The sequence below is a fragment of the Polypterus senegalus genome, chromosome 12 (assembly GCF_016835505.1).
Source record: "Polypterus senegalus isolate Bchr_013 chromosome 12, ASM1683550v1, whole genome shotgun sequence".
In the NCBI taxonomy this organism is placed as follows: Eukaryota; Metazoa; Chordata; class Cladistia; order Polypteriformes; family Polypteridae; genus Polypterus; species Polypterus senegalus.
In genome coordinates this window covers 77,639,585-77,658,612 of record NC_053165.1, presented here as the reverse complement: position 1 = coordinate 77,658,612, position 19,028 = coordinate 77,639,585, and the positions used below count along the sequence as shown (strand labels likewise).

Sequence of the window (19,028 nt, the reverse complement as noted above, 5' to 3'; positions counted from 1 at the left end):
CTATATAGCACCCTTCAATATAATAAAGTGAATTGATTTAACTTTCCATGGGGTTTGTTCTCATTGCTAACTAAAACAGGCACTCATCCACATTTGTCCTTTGCGGGACACTGAAGTTCACCCTGACGCTCCTCTCCGATATGCTCCGTTTTTGCATACCTTACAAAATGGAAAGCCTCTGACCTTAAGCCAAAATGAAAATATTGGAGAAAGGGAGCCTGAGTGAACGCACAAAACAGTTTTGAAATCAGAACTTTCGTTATTCAAGGAAAAATGCTACCTTTATCACTCATGTGAAAGAGTAATCGGCTCCATAGTTTCAATATTTGCTTGCAGTAGCTTTAGCAGCAATAACAACAACTAAACACTTCCTCAAATGTGATTGCACAGTCTCTCTGAGAAACATTAGCCCACCCTTCTTTGCAGAACTGCTTTCACTCAGAAATGTTGGTACGTCTGTGAATGCCAACAGCTTGGTTCAGGTGCTCTGCCGGGTTCAAGTCAGGACTTTGACTCGGCCACTCCACTTCTGAGCCATTCAATTGTCTACTTGCTGTTATGCCACACTGTATAACCTAACAGTGCTTCAGCTGCAGGTCACAGCCATATGAGCAGACATATTCTGGGTCTTCAATAATGGCAAGTATTCTAAAACATCGCCACCCCCAACACACCAGCACCTCTATGTCTTTATTGTAGGTCTGAGGGTCTCCCTGTTAAATGGTAGATGTAGTAGGTCTTGCTTTGTCAAAACAATCTTGACTTGTCTGCTATTATTCCAAAAGGTTTGGCACTCATTTACATTGATATTCCTCTTGGTTAGCAGATGGTTTGTCCACCTTACTCTCCCTTTTTGCCTTGGTCTGTTAGCTGAGCCCTGCAATCTTTGGGTGAACTTCTGGAATCCTCTGGGACTTGATGAATGAGTCATTGCTATGCCATTGAGGTCATTTGGACTCCGTTTGAGATAATGGCACTCACTGTGGTGCCCTGAAGTCCCAGGGCAGTAGAAGTGTTGACTGAGGCCTAGCGTTCTTCTATAAACCTTGAAATGACAACTTTACTCTTACAATGAGGGTCAATGCATGGTATGGTTTATATATATATATATATATTTCTTACCATCTCAGATGCACTTTGCTTGGCCCACTCTGCTTGCAACTGGTTGTCAGGGTCTTCATCTTCCCCTTCGTCATCATCGTCCTCCTCCTCCTCCTCCTCTCCACCCTCTTCCTCTCTCACAGCTTCTATCCCATCCTCCTCATACTCAGTGAGATAGTCCGACTCCTCGGCTGGAAACAAAAAACGTCATGCAGGTTGGTAATGTGGTGACACCTACTGGCTAAGCACAGCCTGGGAGGAGGCAGCGCCTTTTGTGATTTAAATGGTTTTTGAGGCTCCCTTTACTTTTAATGAAATGAGAACACCACGGCTACATCCTCTACAGCAGTGGTACTCAACAACTGAAGACCACTTTGATAAAGAAACCTCTAACAATGGACCATTGAGTCTGATAGTCACTTGTTAGCATAATTCCATGTTACATTTCCCAAATTTATTTTAAGGCAGGTATTTATGTGAAAAATACTTTTGCATTTCAAAATCCCAGATTTCAGCCAGTGATTCACTATAACCCTTTTGCCATGAAGATCAATTAACAGTGGACACTGATGTGCCCGTCACCAGCGACCTGGAGTTAAGGGACAGCCTTGAGCAGACATGGGCTCTCCACAGGCTGACATCACAGTGAGTTAAGAAGAGACCTGCGCTGTGACCGAGATCAGAGGCAGACTGAGGCTGCAGAAAGACTGTGAGAAAAAAGGAGCAACCACAACAAGCAAAGAGCAGCAGTGGAAGAAGGTGGGAAATTGAAGCAAAAGTTGTTACTGTCAGCAAAAAAGTTAGACGGTGGGCCCTGTGGTGGTGGCACTTTTAATGCCATTTCTCGTGTATCTCAGAATATTGACTGAGCAGCACCGACGTCTGCCACCAGCATTCAATATTACAAATAAAGTAATCAAGTATGTACATAGCAGACTAACATATCAAGGCAATTTAAAAGTCACTTTGCCATGATGACTAACAGCTTGTGGATCACTTGGGGAGCACTGGTGGTCGATAGGCCACACTTTGAAAAGCACTGCCCACTTTTCATTTACTAATTAACCATGCAGTTGTCCACAGTCGAAGTCAACACCTGCAAGGTCATCAGCCTGGCACTTTATCATACAGTGATCCCTGAAACTTAACAAGTGCTAAACATCATCACCTGCCCTTTCATGTCAAACTCTGTAAAGCTGCCCTGTCAAACAATAGCGCTATTAGACAAAGAGTATGGAGCAGAAGGGAAAGGCATACTGCCAGAATTATAATTAAAAGACCGAGAGACAGGAGAGAATCATAGTCTTTTAAAAATTGGCAAAGGTCTAAACCAGTAGAGCAGCGAATACTAACACTAAGTCCCAAACGCTAACTAAATTTCCTTGTTGAAAAGCAAGCCGAGTTGAAAATGCCAAAACATCCAAAAGGCACTAAATGAGTACGTTTTAAATCCATAATCTTGGAATAGCATAGACATCGCACGATACGACTCGGATTATAATGCGCACTAGCAACGGAAATAAATTATAAGTAAAAAGCACAAAACTAAACAATGGCATGCAACAGCAAATTGATACCAATTTGAAAATTCAAAAATGAATGCAGAAACGCATTCTGCTAAATGTCAGAAGCCCCAATACACTACGACTGAACCATTTGATGGCACGAGTGGGGCGCACCAGGGCCACAAGAATTATGATGGGTCACCTGATTGACTGACACCGGAGGCTAATGCCTGCTCAGTCTGTGGAGTCGTGTATGTGAGAAGAGTTCAAGCCAGCTGAGGCACATGTCCATGTCCACATGCTCCATATCAGACCTGAACCCCCAACTCGGACTGACTCTTACCTTCAGCAGCCACAAAACTCTGAACAGGCTCGATTCGGGAAACTATTTCTGCGAGGTCCGTGAAGTCTGCAGGTAAACAGGAGCCACTCTGAAATTAAAGGGAAAGAAAGAATGGCATTGGAGAAGCAGAGCACATCATCTGTTCATCACTGATGTTGGAATGGTTTCTCCAGGCCCACAGAGCTTCTTTGAAGTCACAGCCACAATTCTAAACACCAAACACGATGTTCAGTGAGTTATGGAGATGGCTTCGGTCTTCATTTAAACTCGACTTATGTGGGCACTAGAGCAGGATGACACATCTTTTGACACGCACCTCAGCTTTCTTTCTGTCATTAAAGTCTGCCGACCTCCGATCCTTCAGCATGTTGTCTATGATGTCACCCCGTTTCCAGCTGCTGAACACAACTTTGCCATGCTGGTAGCCAACATCCTGATGGAAAAGTGATAGCATTAGCTTTCCAGACTGACAATATCCTGATCAAAAGAAAAAAAGCATTGTGTGGGGACTCGCTAGGGCCAGAAGGGGCCATTTTAGGCTTCCCATCATTTGCCAAAAGCCTCATGGCTGCCCTGTCCCCTGAAATCACACTCCCTGCTTTGTGAACATACTCACGTAGATCTCATCAAACTTTCCAAACTCCATGGTTTTGAAGCGGTCGATGGGTGGCCGGATGTACTCGCAGTAGGCACTGTTCTTTACGACCTCCAACTGACGGACGCAGGACACATACGCCAGCCGCGACTGAATCTCTGCCATGTCTGGGACCTGCAAGCACAGCAAAGCATGAAACTATTTTAAATGAATGACAATCCAGAGCTGGGGATTCAACCTCATTCTGGGAACTTCATGATTCAAAGTAAACATCCGCTGCAAATCTTTATTAAAAGAAAGGAAAAAAAGAACATTGTGAGGCCATTATGCAGGTGGCACAGCACATGATATGATCTCTCACTTATTTACTCAGCTCTCAGTAAATTGAATGGCATCTCCATGGCAGAAGTGGGCATTCACATCATCAACTTCAACAGACAAAACAATAGAAAAGTCTTAATAGACACGAGTACAAAAAATTACCAGGAGCATTGAGAAGATTGGTTATCACTGCGGGCATGGGGAAAATGGTTAACACATAGGAGATGTGGCCTAATATCTTAGAGAAGCAAGTGGGGCGACAGTGGAAAGGGGCAGTATAATCACAGAAGACTTGAGAACTGGCAACAAAGAGAGAGAACTAACAAAGACATGACAAGAGTCACAACGGGCACCAGCCACAGCTTTTTGAAAAAATAAGTATCACCGCAGACTGCTTGAAAAATGGAAAAAGAGGCCACAGAAAATAGACAGCAGCAAAGATGACATGGGCGAAGTCAAAGTCACCACAGATATGCTTGACAACACATAATGGGCATCAGCATTGGGAGACATGGGTGTTAATATCACAAGTCACACTAAGCAAGGGCACTAAGAACACCTCCACGACAGGTACTGCCTCTGACATGAACACCGCCATGTGTAGTGACCACTTGTGAAATGGGCAAAGCAGTAACCAACCGACAAGACACATAAACATTCAGCAAACTCTGGACCACCATAAGAGTTATAAAGGCTGATATTGGGGGGAAAAAATGTGGATCATAATGGCAAGCATATGAGGAAATGACATGGTTGAAGTATGTGAAGGCAGAGGTGTCAACTACAAGAGAAGTGAAATGGACACCAGAAAACTGGGCCAAAACAGATGACCACTAGGTAATGGCTCAAAGACAATTATCCTTACCTTGACTTTTTCTGCCCATGGGTTGATGCGTTTCCAGAGCAGCCACCACCCCGAGAGGCTGTCGCCATAGTTGGACAAGTCTGTCTCATCTTGGCTGCCCACATCAATGGCAATGACGGTTTTGGCCCCCATGTTCCTGGCTATGTCCGCTGCACAAATACCAAGTAATACTTTGAGTGCATTGAAGTCAGCATTTAAGTTTGGCCACTACAGTGCCCAGTCTCTCACAAATGGCACAGGGTGTGGCCCTTCACCTGTAAAGAAAGATCAGCTGTCTGGTGTACCCGATTAGGACAAAACAAAACTGAGCCCACCACCACAGCAACCTGAAATAAAAAAAAATAATTAATTAATTAAAAAAAAAGTACAGGTTGATCGGTGACCCCAATAGCCAGGACTGAGACAAGTGGATAAGGCCATGTGATGGGCAGTCAGGAGCAAACCCTGAGCCAGAAGAACAAATACATTGTGGCTTCCATCAGGTCCTCACTTCAGGAGATGAGACAACGATGATTCATCCTCAGCTTGCGTGCTTCACAGCCTTTATGTGGACTCCTAGTGGAGAATGCTGTCATACATCCTTGTTGAACAATCTGAGATGAAGCCTAAGATGAGGTGGGCTTATACTTAAAGCTCTACACCAGGGGTGTCGAACTCCAGTCCTGGAGGGCCGCAGTGACTGCAGGTTTTCATTCTAACCATCTTCTTAATTAGTGACCAGTTTTTGATGCTAATTAACTTATTTATTGTAATTTAATTTAATGTAATTATGTACTTTTGTTAATATTGCTGTTTATTAATTATTTAGGATCAACGTGCCGTGTTTCTGTGTTCTCTTTTCTTTGATGGGAGGCTCCACAAGAGGCACGGACACCCTGATGTCACCACTGAAGGTCTGAGGATGAGATCCGTCAGTGGCTCATTAATGCTTAAGAGACTGACAGTCTTGCTAGTACTCATTTTTGGGTTTCCTGGATTTTTATTTCTCTTTATGGATTTGGAATACTGGACTGTGGATTTTGAGTCGTCATTATGGGCAGCCTTGTTAGACAAACCTTTGTGTCTTTGCATCATTTATAAAGGTTCGGGACATGACTTGTCTCTTGAGCCAGGGTTTTCAGAGAGCTTCTCCCTTGTATTTTGTATATTCTGAAACATTTAACGATACATTATGAACCCAGATCACCGTTTTGGGCCTGTGGAGGCCGCAGGTGAACCTAACCCAAGGGTGAATCTAGGGGGGACTTTGGCCTGTTTCATGAGTCTTTTAGAGGCCTCACACCATTTTGTGTGCTGCTCATAGAAAACCTTGAAGAAAGTGAAGTGACATCAGAACACAGTGGTGTCACCTCTGGAGAGAAAGCTTCTATTGATGTCCACCCTGAAGGATCGGAGGTCACAAACAGGCATCAAGAAAACAAAAGCTGTCATTTATGTGTCACAACTGTAAAAAGTCACCTCTGTTGTGACTTTGGAGAGAAAAAAAGTTCAACCAGCTCACATCTTAAAGTACAGAAATCAAATAAGGAAAAAAGTGAAAAGTCACGGCAGCCTCAAAAATCTAAATTGCAGGCCAGGACCAGGTCACCAAGTATGCCATGTTCTACTGTTTACTGCTGGAATGTTTGAACCAACAGTACCAGTTTGTGCTGTCCATCCCAGTCCTCGGTTGTTTGATTGAGAACACATTTCTTTGTCATTATTAACAATGCAGTAATTATTGAAGATACTGAAGTTGGAGACTCTGTAATCTATGGGGCACTTCAGCACACCATCACACCCAAACTGCACCCATCCTTTAAAAGTAAACTGCCATATCAAGTAAAGCAGAAAGGCAGAACATGGCTACCCATGTCACAGATTGCTCTTACTGCTCAGAGCTGCACCCCTACATGCAGCCATTAAGTCAATTCAATCCTAAGTTCTTCTGCAACTCCTCTTCCTTGTCACTTCAATGGCTGTGCTTTTTCCTGGGAATACTGACTGTGAAAGGTGCTTACATAAAAGAAACAACAAGTGAAGGGCAATAATAAGCAATGCACTGCCTAGTACTGTCGTGTTTATGGGGGCCATGCTGCACAATTAGAATTTTCTGGTGTGGCGGTTCATTTAGGCAGTTATGCCAAAGATTGGGATTGCAAGAGTTCAGGGTGCTGCCTCCCAAGGCCCAGGTCTCTCATTTTGAACTCCCAGCAGCTCCCTGTGCCGTTCACCACACCATCATGACCCTCAGGGCCCAGGTCTCACAGCCCTGAGTGGCAGCACCGTCTGCAGGAGAAAAAGTGTTACTGAGGCAGCCCTCCCCCACGTGCCCCTACTTGCCTGGCAGGTTGTTGGTGTAGCCTCCATCCATGAGCAAGTTGCCGTCCTTTGGGTCACAGAGTGGCGGTAGGTACCCGGAAAGGGTCATGCTAGCCCGTACATACCGCCATAGTGAGCCTATCCACACGAAGGGGAGGGACAAATTCAATCAGGTGTCAACAACATGAGTGCAGCAATGTGCCCCCCATTCCAGCCGCCGGTGGGGCAGGAGGCGAGCCAAGTGAATCTGCACAGCATTCCCCAAATGGTCACCAGTCAACCCTTTGACCCATCACACCACCCATACCCCATGGGCTGTGCAGATTCAATGAAGAGGGCCAACCAGTCCAGCCCTGCACTCAGCGGCTCCCTTTGCAGGGGCAGGCCTGGCCGTGCCATGAGTTGGAAGGGATACAGTGGCTCTGCCAGGCATTAACCCAACTCCATATGCAACCCCACCCACCGTGAGCACAAGGGAGGAAAGGGTAAAGACAAGACCACCATGATAACCATCTGCAGCAAGCAGCACCTCTCTGGCGCCCAAAAGAGAAGCTGGAAAAGAAGCAAAGCGCGCAGCTCGGAGCCAGAGGGGGCTGCCTGCTGTAGCCTGGGCATCGATCAGATGGATGAAATGACTCAAAGTGTCTGTGTCTCCTTCCAAGCCATGGGTGCCCAATGTCCAACTGGTCAGCGGCGCAGTGTGAAATGGAGAGCGTTGGTTTCTGACCTGGGACATTGTTTACATAGCAGCCATCCACAAGCAAATGCCCGTCCTTGAGGTCGCAGAGAGGAGGTAAATAAGGGGTGTAGGAAGCACTCGCCCTGACATAGCGCCAAACACTGCCTGTCGGATGAAGATGGAGAACAAATCAAAACGGACAAAGGCAGGTGGAGACAGGAGGGAAAGGGAAGGGGACAGGGAGGGAAGGAGTTCCTGGACAAAAGAAACAGAACAAAGAAAAAAAAGACAGCAGCGTGTGGGCAGCGCTCATCGCGCCAACGATCGGCCACACACTGTAATTGGGTCTCCACCTCTCCAGAGCGCCACCCTCTGAAAGCGAGGGAGCTGCACACATCATCCACTTCCAAAAAAGGGCACACCCAAGTGGTTGACCATACAAATATGCCACTACAGGCACAAACTCAACAAGTGGGCACTAGACATCCCCATGAACTTCAATCTCTAATGCTGCTCTGTGTCTGCAGCACCCACTGGATGGCACCAGAAATTAGCAGGACACATGAACAGTGAAAGTGGGCGGGCAGTAGTTGGCACTCTGACAAACGTGACACAGCAAAAATACATATACAAGAAACAGGAGGGGCACAAGAGCAACGCTGAGGAAATGGGGACAAGTATTTGTGTGTCTGAACCGGCAATGAAATTTAAGTGCCTATTGAACGTGCATGTCACATGGTTCAAGGTGGGCCTGTAAACGGTCACCCACTGCTGTGGACACCGTTTGGTGTCAAACCTTGAAATGTCAGCCACCTGCCAGTTGGGCAGAGCAGAGAAACAAAACTTTCACCTTCATCCTTGGTGGGCCACAGTCAGGTACAAAGACTTGTGGGAATGAAAGGGCAAAGGCAGGAAAGCAGCAGTCTTCCAGTGTGTAGAGGTGCATGCCCAGCAATACAGATGATGGCCCACATTGGTATAATTGCCCACTAACACCCTTTGGGGGAATGAGGGGGTCATTTCAGTGGAATGACAGAAATATGTAAATTAGAGCAAAAGTGAGAGACCACCCTTCTGTCCATCACACTTGGCTGGGGATCCAACACTACAGCAGTGCACTGATTCTGCAAAGCCTTTGGGGATTTTGTACATCTGTCACCCAAACTCCTCATGGAATTAAAGGGTGTGGTCTAAGCAACCAAGAAGCAGGAAAAGAGGGGCACTCGTGATCCACATCTTGGGGGTCTTTCCCCCGGCTGTTAAAATCACCGATTTAATCAGGCTCATCAGGTATCTACAGGAGGTGACAGGCACAGGTACACCTGTCACAATCACACATACAACTCTTCCAGTGGTTTTCAGTCATGGCCTTCTTTTACATATTCTCAGTAGCAGCATGCACCCAAGGACACTCTGTTTGTGTAGTGTGACATCCCCAGAGACTCACCATGACGAGTCACATCATCATCAAACAGTGAGGATGGCTCCTGTGTGTGTGAGAGCAGAAACCCAATGACACCGAGTTGGAAGTACAATGGGTACAATGTCCACAAACAGAGCAGAGCTCAGTCAAATCTACAAGAAACAAAATACACAGAAGACCAACGGTGACCTCAAGAACTCTCTGGGAGCTTTGGAGGTAGCACAAATGTTAAAGCTCCACATTGATCAGGCACTAGCAATACTTGGCGGCACAACAGAAAATCCAAAACTGTGTTGACAAGTTGTGAGGGAGTCCTAGCCATGCGATCTGACATCCTCAAGGTGACGAGACTAGCAGCTGCAGTCATTAAGCCTGACATGGTGTCCAACTCAAAATCTGAGCCAGGATAGAGACCACCCATAAAAGGCACCATATAGAAAACATGATGATTAATGAATGTGCAAACTCAGTGGGTGACGCCTAGAGGAGATGTGGAGCACACTGCTGTTAGTCAGAGGCATTAGAACTACACACTCGGGGTTAGTGGGACACACAAGAAGCAGCAAGAAGAGGATGTGCTCACCAAAAGAGGGCACTCTGGAAACGGCGGGGGAATTCAGACTTATCACCAGAGAACAGAGGAGTAAGTGCAGTGTGCTGCCCAGCCTCCATACATGTTTCCTTTGGAAAAAGTGAGACATCTCAGTGACACTGCAAAAGTCACACCATGCTGAAGGGGTCTCTGGGCAGGCCACTACAGCACTGTCTTACTTCACTACGTCTCTGGGTCCTTGTGAGGGGGATTGTCATGAGAGGCTTGGAAATCATAGTGTTAATAAAGAAGGGCAAGAAGTAAAAGCCAGAGAGCAATGGCTACTTGGTAGTGAGGTATGACCCTCTGCCCTGCCCTGCCCTGCCTACACACATTCTCTACCACTTCAGGCTGAAAGGAGAAGGTGCAATCCCACCATCTCTCACACTTGTTATTCTAATTCTCAAATGGAAACTTGGGTGGACACGAAGGGAACACTTGTTCCTGTTGCCAAAAAGAACCTTAAATCTACTACCCAAAGTTGTCAGGTTAGTGAGGTGTGCCTGGCAAACAGCACATCTGACAACAAGGACACTCGGGTTTAAAGTTAAAGGACTTCAAAAACTTCTGCCCATTTTCTCACACGTGTGGCTCCTTCTCTCAAATTAAAACTCTGGTGCCCACAGGTAACTAATAGCAGAATTCAGAATATAAGCAGTGCATAACGATTGTTTAATTAAAGGTTCAATACACAATAACACAGAACAAGATGAGTACATGGACCTCAAACATCTGCGTTTACATTGGCAGCAATATGAGAAACTGCATCAAGATCTCTTCTGAGACGTCAATTCGTTACACCCACTTGACAAATTTAGTCACTGCGCTGTCCCATAATTCCAGACTGCACATTTCCCTATCCTTCCATGACAACATTTGTGTGCTCTTGTGTGCTTTGAACTGGACAGATGGGAGTTAGTGGGACACACAGAGAGCAACAAGATGGCAATGTGTTCGCCAAACAAGGGCCATCCCCAGGGCAGTCCCTAATTGTATCAGATCTATCCTGGCACTGCAAGCAGGGTACTTTAAAATTGACGCCAGGCAGAACTAACACTCACAATTTCTGTCGTCCACATAAACACAAACAGCTGCACATTTAAACCATCTCAATACCACCACCAGTAGGCAGCCATTGAGTAAAGAGGGGCTGGCACTCACAAAACGAGAAGTGAAGTGACATCAGCAGGCCTCAATGTGATAAAAGGATAACAATCTCTGCTATCTTATCCCCCATCGGCAATGGGTAGGCAGCACATATCTGACAGCCTATCGTCTTGTGCTGGCTAAACAGCATCGTGTTTCAATCTTGAAAGCATTTCCTCTGAGAGTCCACAGAGTGTTCTTGTGCATGGCTTTCAAGGTCTCCACGGAAGAGATTCTGGCAGCCAATGGCTTTCTCAAAATTAAGCATTTCGCCACGTTTGACCGGACAAGTAGCCAGAATGATAAGAAGGGATTTCCAGCCCAAAATGGTTTCTGATCTCAGATCATCCCAAATATTCTGAGCCAGAAACAAATTGTTGGCAGTATTTGTGTCCTTTGGCCGCTTATGCAATTCACTTAACAATGGAAGAGATGAGCAAGAAGGAGCACATCAGGGGACCATAAAAGGGGCCACTGGGTCACATCAACTGGTCAGACAACTCAGTTGCTGATGCACCAACGTCAGAGAGGATGTGCAACTTCTGAGTGACATCTGAAACACCCTGTCTGGAAAGTGAGGCAGGGAGGGGACAGGGGCTAGGAAGTCAGTGTGGCCGAGTCTTGGTGGAAGCAGGAGGAAGTTGGCCCACTGAATGAATGTGACAAATGGCTTATGAAAGTGCCTTTTATGTTTAAGCGAGTCTCGTCTGCTTGTAGTGGCCTACCTCACAGAAGTTCTTGAGGGCTGGCAGCTCTGGCCTTGATACTATTTATTTCAGCAGAACTAAGTATTCATTTTAAATGGGCAATCTTTCAATCTCTCGTCTCACAGGTGAGGAAAAGCGAGGACTGGCCAACCTAAACTCCTGCATGCGGAAAAACCTAACATGTGGCATCCCTCCAATTCCAAACCAGGACTAACAGACAGAAGAAGACCTCGGGACCTGTCTAGGGATACAACGGATTGCTTCATGACCTTTAATTGTTTAGCTTCAAAGAAAAAAACAAAGATTTACTAACAATGCACAGAAATTTCAGTTGGAGATGAAACAGCAGAAATAGTTAAGCAAAAGCAGTGAGTTCTGCCCTCAGGGAGACTTGTAGAGAGATGAGACCAGCAGGCAGGTGGGCAGGCGGGCGGGTGGGCAGTTGGTCAGTCATGCAGACAAGTGGAAAAAACAGGGAAGGAAGCCATGCAAGTGAGCAGGCAGTTTGAAGAGGATGCCCAGATGTTACGGTGCATGACTGCACAACCAGGATTGTGCCAGGCATCATCAGGATCAACAGCCTTGTTTCATTTTGTCCCCTTTTTTGTCATAGGTCCACTAACATATTGAGATACGAAAAACAACTGGTGAACAATTAAAGCATTCAGCATGTCTAATGGAAAAAGGCAGCACATATGTCAAGATGAACACTACATACATCTGTCTACCTACCCAACTATTATATAATGTCTTTCATTTCAATCTGCCCATTATTCTATTATAGCACCAGAGAATGGCAGTGTGCAGCATGTTGGTCTCATGTAGAAGAACAAACGTCATTGTACTCTGGACAAGTTAAAATATTTACACAACTAATAAAAGAACTCAAGAGGCCGACAGGCTCAGGTTCAATTCACCTATCAGTGTGCCTCCTAGTGGCCAGACTGTGTAGCACAACATTTACAGTTTGTGTTCCCCAATTACTGAGTGGGCCACTTCACTTATCAGGGCTCTAAATGTAGACATAAAAAGAAATCATTGTGTATTTATGATTTAGAACTTAACTCTGAACAGAACAGCCAGCTAAATATAACAAAACCTGTAAATGTAACACTGTGTTAGTGGAGAAAAAGTCAAAGTCAGACATCGATGGTCTCCAACAACAGGCTTTAGGTTCAAGTGACAACACTTCGAAGGTACAACCTCACCCTCTCTTACAGTGACATTCAGTGGGCCTGAGAAGCCATGAGGTCAAGACCACCTGAAGGCTAAGAGGGAAGCAGGGTGGCACAGCAATTTGATTTCTGACTGTGGTGCCTTTTCTGTGCACTTTGTGATCAGCTGCAGCTCCAAAGCTGCTTTACAATCAAAGGCAACTGACCTGTCCCTGCAGCAGGGTGGCTACACTCAAGACCCTGACCAGGGACAAGCAGGTCCAAAAAAGGAAAACTCATCCAGTGTCATCGCTGGACCTGGCTTGCCATTGTCCTCATTCTAGAACTTCCACTTAAAAACAGCAAAGCAGTAACTTGGTGCCAATGAAACTCATTTTGAAATCCAGTGGACTGACGGCCCAAGCCTCTTATTATAAGAGCAATAAGCAAACACAGCCTTCTTAACAGACGTCAGCACTGGCTGAGCCTCACAGAGGTGGGCAGAATGGCTGAATGACGCAGTACAGAAATCAGAGACGTTTGTAGGGAGAAAGACCATTTCTGGGCAAGTGCAAAGCAGAAGTAAATCTCTTCTTGGCCCTTTTACATGTGACCCCTGCTCCACATACGCAATCAATTACCCTCGCACATACCAAATTAAAAACAGCTGTGGAAAATCAGCGGAGACAAACTGCAGCTGGGAGGAGCACTTGGGGCGGCAACATGGGAAAAAATGACCACAAGTAATCAGCAACATGCAGCCACGTGCCACCGGGCCGTATATCATCTCACCTCCACGTCTTGTTCAAATCTCACTGGTGGACACTTGAGGCACACTGCTGCGAAGATTATCAAATAGAATAAACTAAAGACTTTAAAAGTCAGGAGGGCTAAACTCATATATAACACTTTGAACATCACATCGAGGCTTTGACATGTTGATGGCCACGTTAAGTGATGAAAGAACACAAAGTTTCAGAGTAGGAAGAAACTTCTGCTTTTCAGTCTAAATTTTAATGGATGCATCCAGACATTTTCCAAAAACCACATGCTCCACTAAAGCGCCTGTTCCAAACAAACCCATCCATTCATCCTAACCAACATGCCTTTGAGATGCGGGAGAACTCCACACAGACAGTGCCTGGCCAGGATTTAAACCCAATATTGTGGGCCACCCGCCAGCTTGGGCGCACACTATTCTGTGAACCAGGGGTGACGGATTTATACTGGATGTTCACAGAGAGCAGGCTCAATGGATGATTCAGTCTCCCAGCATCACCAGCAAATGAATTCCTCAAGAATATGAAACTACGACAAGTCACACCAGTAACAGCAACACAGAGGGAGTGCTACTTCTGTTAATGTTTATTAATTGAAATGAAATTTGCAACCCAAACCTGATTAGTAGCACAGTCCTGGCAGATCAATGGTGGTCTAAGTTGCGTGTTGGAGTTACAACTTCTTCCCGGAGCCTGGACACATTCAAAGAGGCCTGAAGTTCCTGCTGTTGCACGAGCCCATAACAAATTCTTGTGCAACTTCACATAATCAGCAGCATACCAAGAGTTCAAGACTGGGCCGATAGACTAAAATCACCACAATCCGTATGCAAAATATGAGGAGAGAAAAAAACAAAAAAAAAAACACAAGTCTGGGCTGCAAAGGGCCCATAGCCGTTTGTGAAGGTAATCTTGTGTTTGAGAGTACAGATGGCACTCATGTGACGTTACATTTAGCTGTGGCAGGAGAACAGGGTCAAGCTTAATATGTTTGAGCCTACAGTGTTATCATGCTGTTCAATGGTTCATGGAATGGCCTAAAACTTTACACCGCTAACACCATCTGCTGGAGAAATCACAAAATTAAAAGGCACAGTTCTTAGCATACAGTAAAAGCCCTGAAAACCACAAGCAAGCATTTATATTTCATTTATTTGGCTGACGCTTTTATCCAAAGCAACTTACAACATTTGAGATACAATTGCTTACATTTATTTTATTTTTCCAGTGGGAGCACAGGCAGCTTGCTCAGGGTCACAAAGTATCAGTGGTGGGATTTGAACCCACAACCTCTTGGTTTGAAGTCCAAAGCCCTAAACCACTGTGCCACACTGCCACTGCAAGCATTTCAAAATATATAAAAATCAGCACAAATGTAGGAAAGGCATGGAGAGGGACCTCAGTTCATATCAAGGCCTGGCGACTGTGCACGTGGCGCGTTATCGTGTTCACACCTCCAAATTCTGACAGGTCATAAGGTAGCCAAGTACATGTTTGCTGTGTAATAAACTAGTGTCCCGACCAGAATTCATTCCAGTCTTTCACCCAATGTGCGCTACAAAGCTACATATAATAGGACTACCCATGACACTGTGGTGGGTAAAACTAAGCAGCAAATAGAAAAAGATGTTTTCTTAGAGATACTGACATTCTCAACACTGTGTGCACAGCACTGTTTTAAACACCTACCACAAGTGGGCGCTCTATGCATTTCCTTGGATTTACCAAAAATTTTCCATTACCAGACACATCAGCTCCCAGTCAACACAGTTTAAACTCCTGTTTTCTTTTGGGTAGAAACAGGAACCCAAAACTCAAGAATTTAAGAAACGTACAATTTATAGATTGTAAAAAAAAAAAAAAGTTTAAAAACGCACTCGGGATTTATGTATAGAAATAAGGTTTCTTGTCCTCTGCTGTCACCCTGTCCACCTACTTGACATTCAAGTTTAACATTTAACTTCGCTACAATGGCTCCCTTCAGTGACATGAGTATTAAGTTCCAATCCGTGTTGTCTGCCTACATAGAAGTCAGCAGGTCAGCTCACACTCGCACATTATATACATATGGAGGGGGAGACACACACACACACACACACACACACACACACACACACATTTGTGAGATCCTACACTCTTTCTCCACCACTCAGACCCGCTGATGAACGGTGTCTGGTGATGCCACCTCTGCGTGGGATCAAACCTCAATCCCAACTCTTTTCCATGCAGTTCCTACCTGGGGGGAACAAGCTGCCCAGCTGCATCTGAAATTCGGACCCCCTCGGTACATTTAAGAAGCCTTTGAAGACTCTCTGGTTTGGCGACTTTCTGATGTTGAACTGAGATCAGTTGTTAGTTTTGTAACTCACTTGTATTTCATTCCAACGTCTTCACTTGTGGTGATCAGCTCTGTACCCTTGTCCTGAAACACCTGCTCCCAAACAGTCCCCCAGACTGATGCTTTCTTTATGCTGACCTCTTTTGAAAGTCTCTTCGAATAAAAGTGTCTGCTAAGTAAATAAATATAAACGTAATAGCATCTGTCAAAACGGAGAATAAAATACTTAAAAATGAAATGTTAAGGATTTCTTTGAATTTTGTGCAAGCATCACATGAAAAGTGATGCAGTACGTAGTTGCTTATGATGTTACTTTATGATGTGTCCAAGTTTCACGGAGGTGGAATCTACCTTCACTTTTATATTACACTACAATTCTGAATCCCGGCCTAGCCGTTGACTTTATTTCCATTTTCTGTCTCGGTGGTGTGGTCCACTGATTTCGCTTTAAGAAAGAGTCACAGAGATGTAGGCCTTCTAGAAAGGTCCAGTCAGGTCTGATTGTCACATACTGGAGGAAGCTGCAGAGCAAACTGAAGCCAACCTGTCCATACAGCCTGCCCTGATGCCAACATTTTGGGAGGCCTTTAGCTCTCACCATCTTGAGTAAGCTAACGCTAAATAACATGAAAAATGACAGACATGCACAAGTGAGAAGTCGCTGGTGCGGTGTGTGAAGGACAGTCATGTTAGGAATAGCTGTAGGGTGTTAAGCGGTGATTCCCAACCTGGTGGGCAATTTGTGAATTTAGGTATGTTCATTTATAAAATGAAAAAACAGAAATTCACGGTTATAAATGATAGTAATAAATAAACAAATAATTTTTATTTTTTACATAGACATTTATATATTTATATAAACATAGAAGGGATTGTAAGAACCCGTTAATTTATGATTTTACAACCAGCTTGGGTTTTTCAACTTAGAAATCATTTATACCATTAAAAAAAAATATGAATTGTAACAATGATTATTAAATTTTGCAATATAACAAAAATATAAAATGATCAAAATATTACAGAAAAAGCTGTCATTAAAGGTATTTTATATCACGTCTCTTATTATATGTTTTCAAAACTGTATTTGCTGTATTTTCATATTCATATTATATTATTTTTGTTTTAACAATTTCTTAGTGATATCCTTTCCCTCTTTTGTTTCCATGTTCTTTGGAAGCTTGTTTAGACCAAATTAATGACATTATGGGCTTCCTCCACGTGAGTAGGAGTTCACTTTTTCAATAGGTTAGGGTTAGGGTACAGTGGGGACATCATGATTTTAGAGAGGCCTAGGTGGAACATGGCTGAAAAAATGTTGGCAACCACTGGTGTTAAGGAAGTGACTTGCCTCGCTCAGCTAGAGCAGTTTTGCAGTTTTTTAGCAGCCCTGCTCAAGGTGTGAAATGCTGCATTTGTGGGATGTGCACTGGGTCTGGCGCAGAGCTCTAGTGTGCGCACACAGTCCAATGTGGTCAAGAAGCAAAGTAAAACAAGGCTGCGTGAAAGTCAGGGCATCAAGGCATCCACTTCTAACACAATCCATGAGAAGCACATGCAGACTCAGAAAGATTCAGCCTGCCATGCCTAGAAGCAAGAATGAGCCACATGCACTAGAAAACGCGCTGGCCGACTCACCATCCTTGTGAACACGCATAGCTGATGCGGTGATGTCAGTCGTCACATTGAAATAGGGCAGCCACAGATCCTTGGGACAGCACAAGCAAGGCACATGTTAAATCAAATTGGACTTGCAAAAAGATTGGCAGGATACAGTCAAGCTCATGGCGCCAACCACTGTTACATATGACACAAAGTCATTTCTGTGGCACCTCTGGTGAGCAGGCAAGGCTTTGGAGATAAATGCATGCAGGTCAGCTGTATTCACTCACACTGCCTGCCAGATCTCTCCCAACTCTGCTTTAAAGCCTTGTCATGTAAGGTTAGTGCCAAACCTTCAGGCCACTGGCAAACTGTCATCAGTCAGCCTGAACTCTGCAGTCCAAATAGTGGACCTTCAGTGACATTTTGAACATTGTGTCTAAAATGGAGGCCTCCGTGGCACAAGCCAAGGCCAAGGCTGAAAGTAGCCTCATGCTATGCTGACACTGGATGAACAACTGAAGAAAATGTGTGATGAAGATGCCACACTTGAAGCACGAATGGCCAACAGGCCAGCACCAGATGGTGCTCTAAGTATTGTTCAAGTGTGCTCCTTGTAGCCCCACTGTGTCTGTTACATCCTTTACATGAAGATGTCTCATACAGTGATAGCCTTTTCTGTACATGTAAGGTCACAGTGAGAACCAGCAGATGGGCCGAGTAAAGAGGAGCTGGACACTAGCTAATCAAACTGCTCGATACCCTCAAGAGAGACATACCTCGATCTGCTTGTCCTGAAACACCTTTGAGATGCTTGCATTAAAGGCAGAACCAGAAAACATGGAGGTGATGGGATAGGTGAGATCCAGCACAGTCTTGAACACAGAATTCATTGACTGTATGGGGAGAAAAAAAAAAAAAAAAACTTTTGAATTAGGACAGAAAAGCGGCATGTCAACATTTCTGTGAAGTGTACTGCATAACATTTTTTTTTCAGTTTACAACATTTAAGATGCTGCACAGAAGAATTTTAAAGGCCTCTGATCCCCAGTCATGTGCCATACAGCTCCGCCAGGCCACTTGGGTAATGATCCTGCACACAATGCAGACATGACAGCAATCAGGCATGGCCACCTCCTTGTGTCCAAGACTGGCCCTTTCAGATCCATTAGTAATCCCTGTTCATTAATTACACAATGGTAAATTGTCTTGGATAAAAGTGTCAGATAAGTAAAATATCTGTGAAAGCTCAGCTTGAAAAGTTCTCCTTTAATAATAATAATAATACATTTTATTTATATAGTGCCTTTCCCGTGCTCAAAGCACTTCACAGAATTTAAGAAAGAACGGCAGGGTATACAGTATAGAGCATTGTACAAACCAGATAAATAAATAAATAAGATTAAGACAGTAAATTCAGAGAAAAAGCCTAACAGACACCATAATTGATGGTCCAGCACACACACACACACACACACACACACACACACAGGTTACATGAGCATCTTGACATGGAGGTAAACTGAGAGAAGGGTAGTAAAGTCAGGTAGAGCTAAAAGCCTTCCTGAAGAGATGAGTTT

The 19,028-nt window shown here is 44.6% G+C and overlaps 1 protein-coding gene across 5 annotated transcripts in view; it reads right to left on the bottom strand.

Moving 5' to 3' along the window:
* pnpla6 (patatin-like phospholipase domain containing 6) overlaps window positions 1-19,028 on the bottom strand; it is a 61,790-nt gene that overhangs the window by 5,611 nt on the left and 37,151 nt on the right. For 3 of the 5 annotated variants that reach the window (XM_039772461.1, XM_039772463.1, XM_039772464.1), the window contains exons 28-36: window positions 18,228-18,344; window positions 17,485-17,554; window positions 7,759-7,875; window positions 7,053-7,169; window positions 4,731-4,879; window positions 3,566-3,718; window positions 3,266-3,382; window positions 2,950-3,037; window positions 1,123-1,292 (exon numbers count right to left, since the gene is read on the bottom strand). In XM_039772461.1, coding sequence (XP_039628395.1) covers window positions 1,123-1,292; window positions 2,950-3,037; window positions 3,266-3,382; window positions 3,566-3,718; window positions 4,731-4,879; window positions 7,053-7,169; window positions 7,759-7,875; window positions 17,485-17,554; window positions 18,228-18,344 — 1,098 coding nt within the window. The remainder of the gene's footprint in view (window positions 1-1,122; window positions 1,293-2,949; window positions 3,038-3,265; window positions 3,383-3,565; window positions 3,719-4,730; window positions 4,880-7,052; window positions 7,170-7,758; window positions 7,876-17,484; window positions 17,555-18,227; window positions 18,345-19,028) is intronic. The other 2 variants (XM_039772466.1, XM_039772465.1) reach the window with 2 other exon arrangements.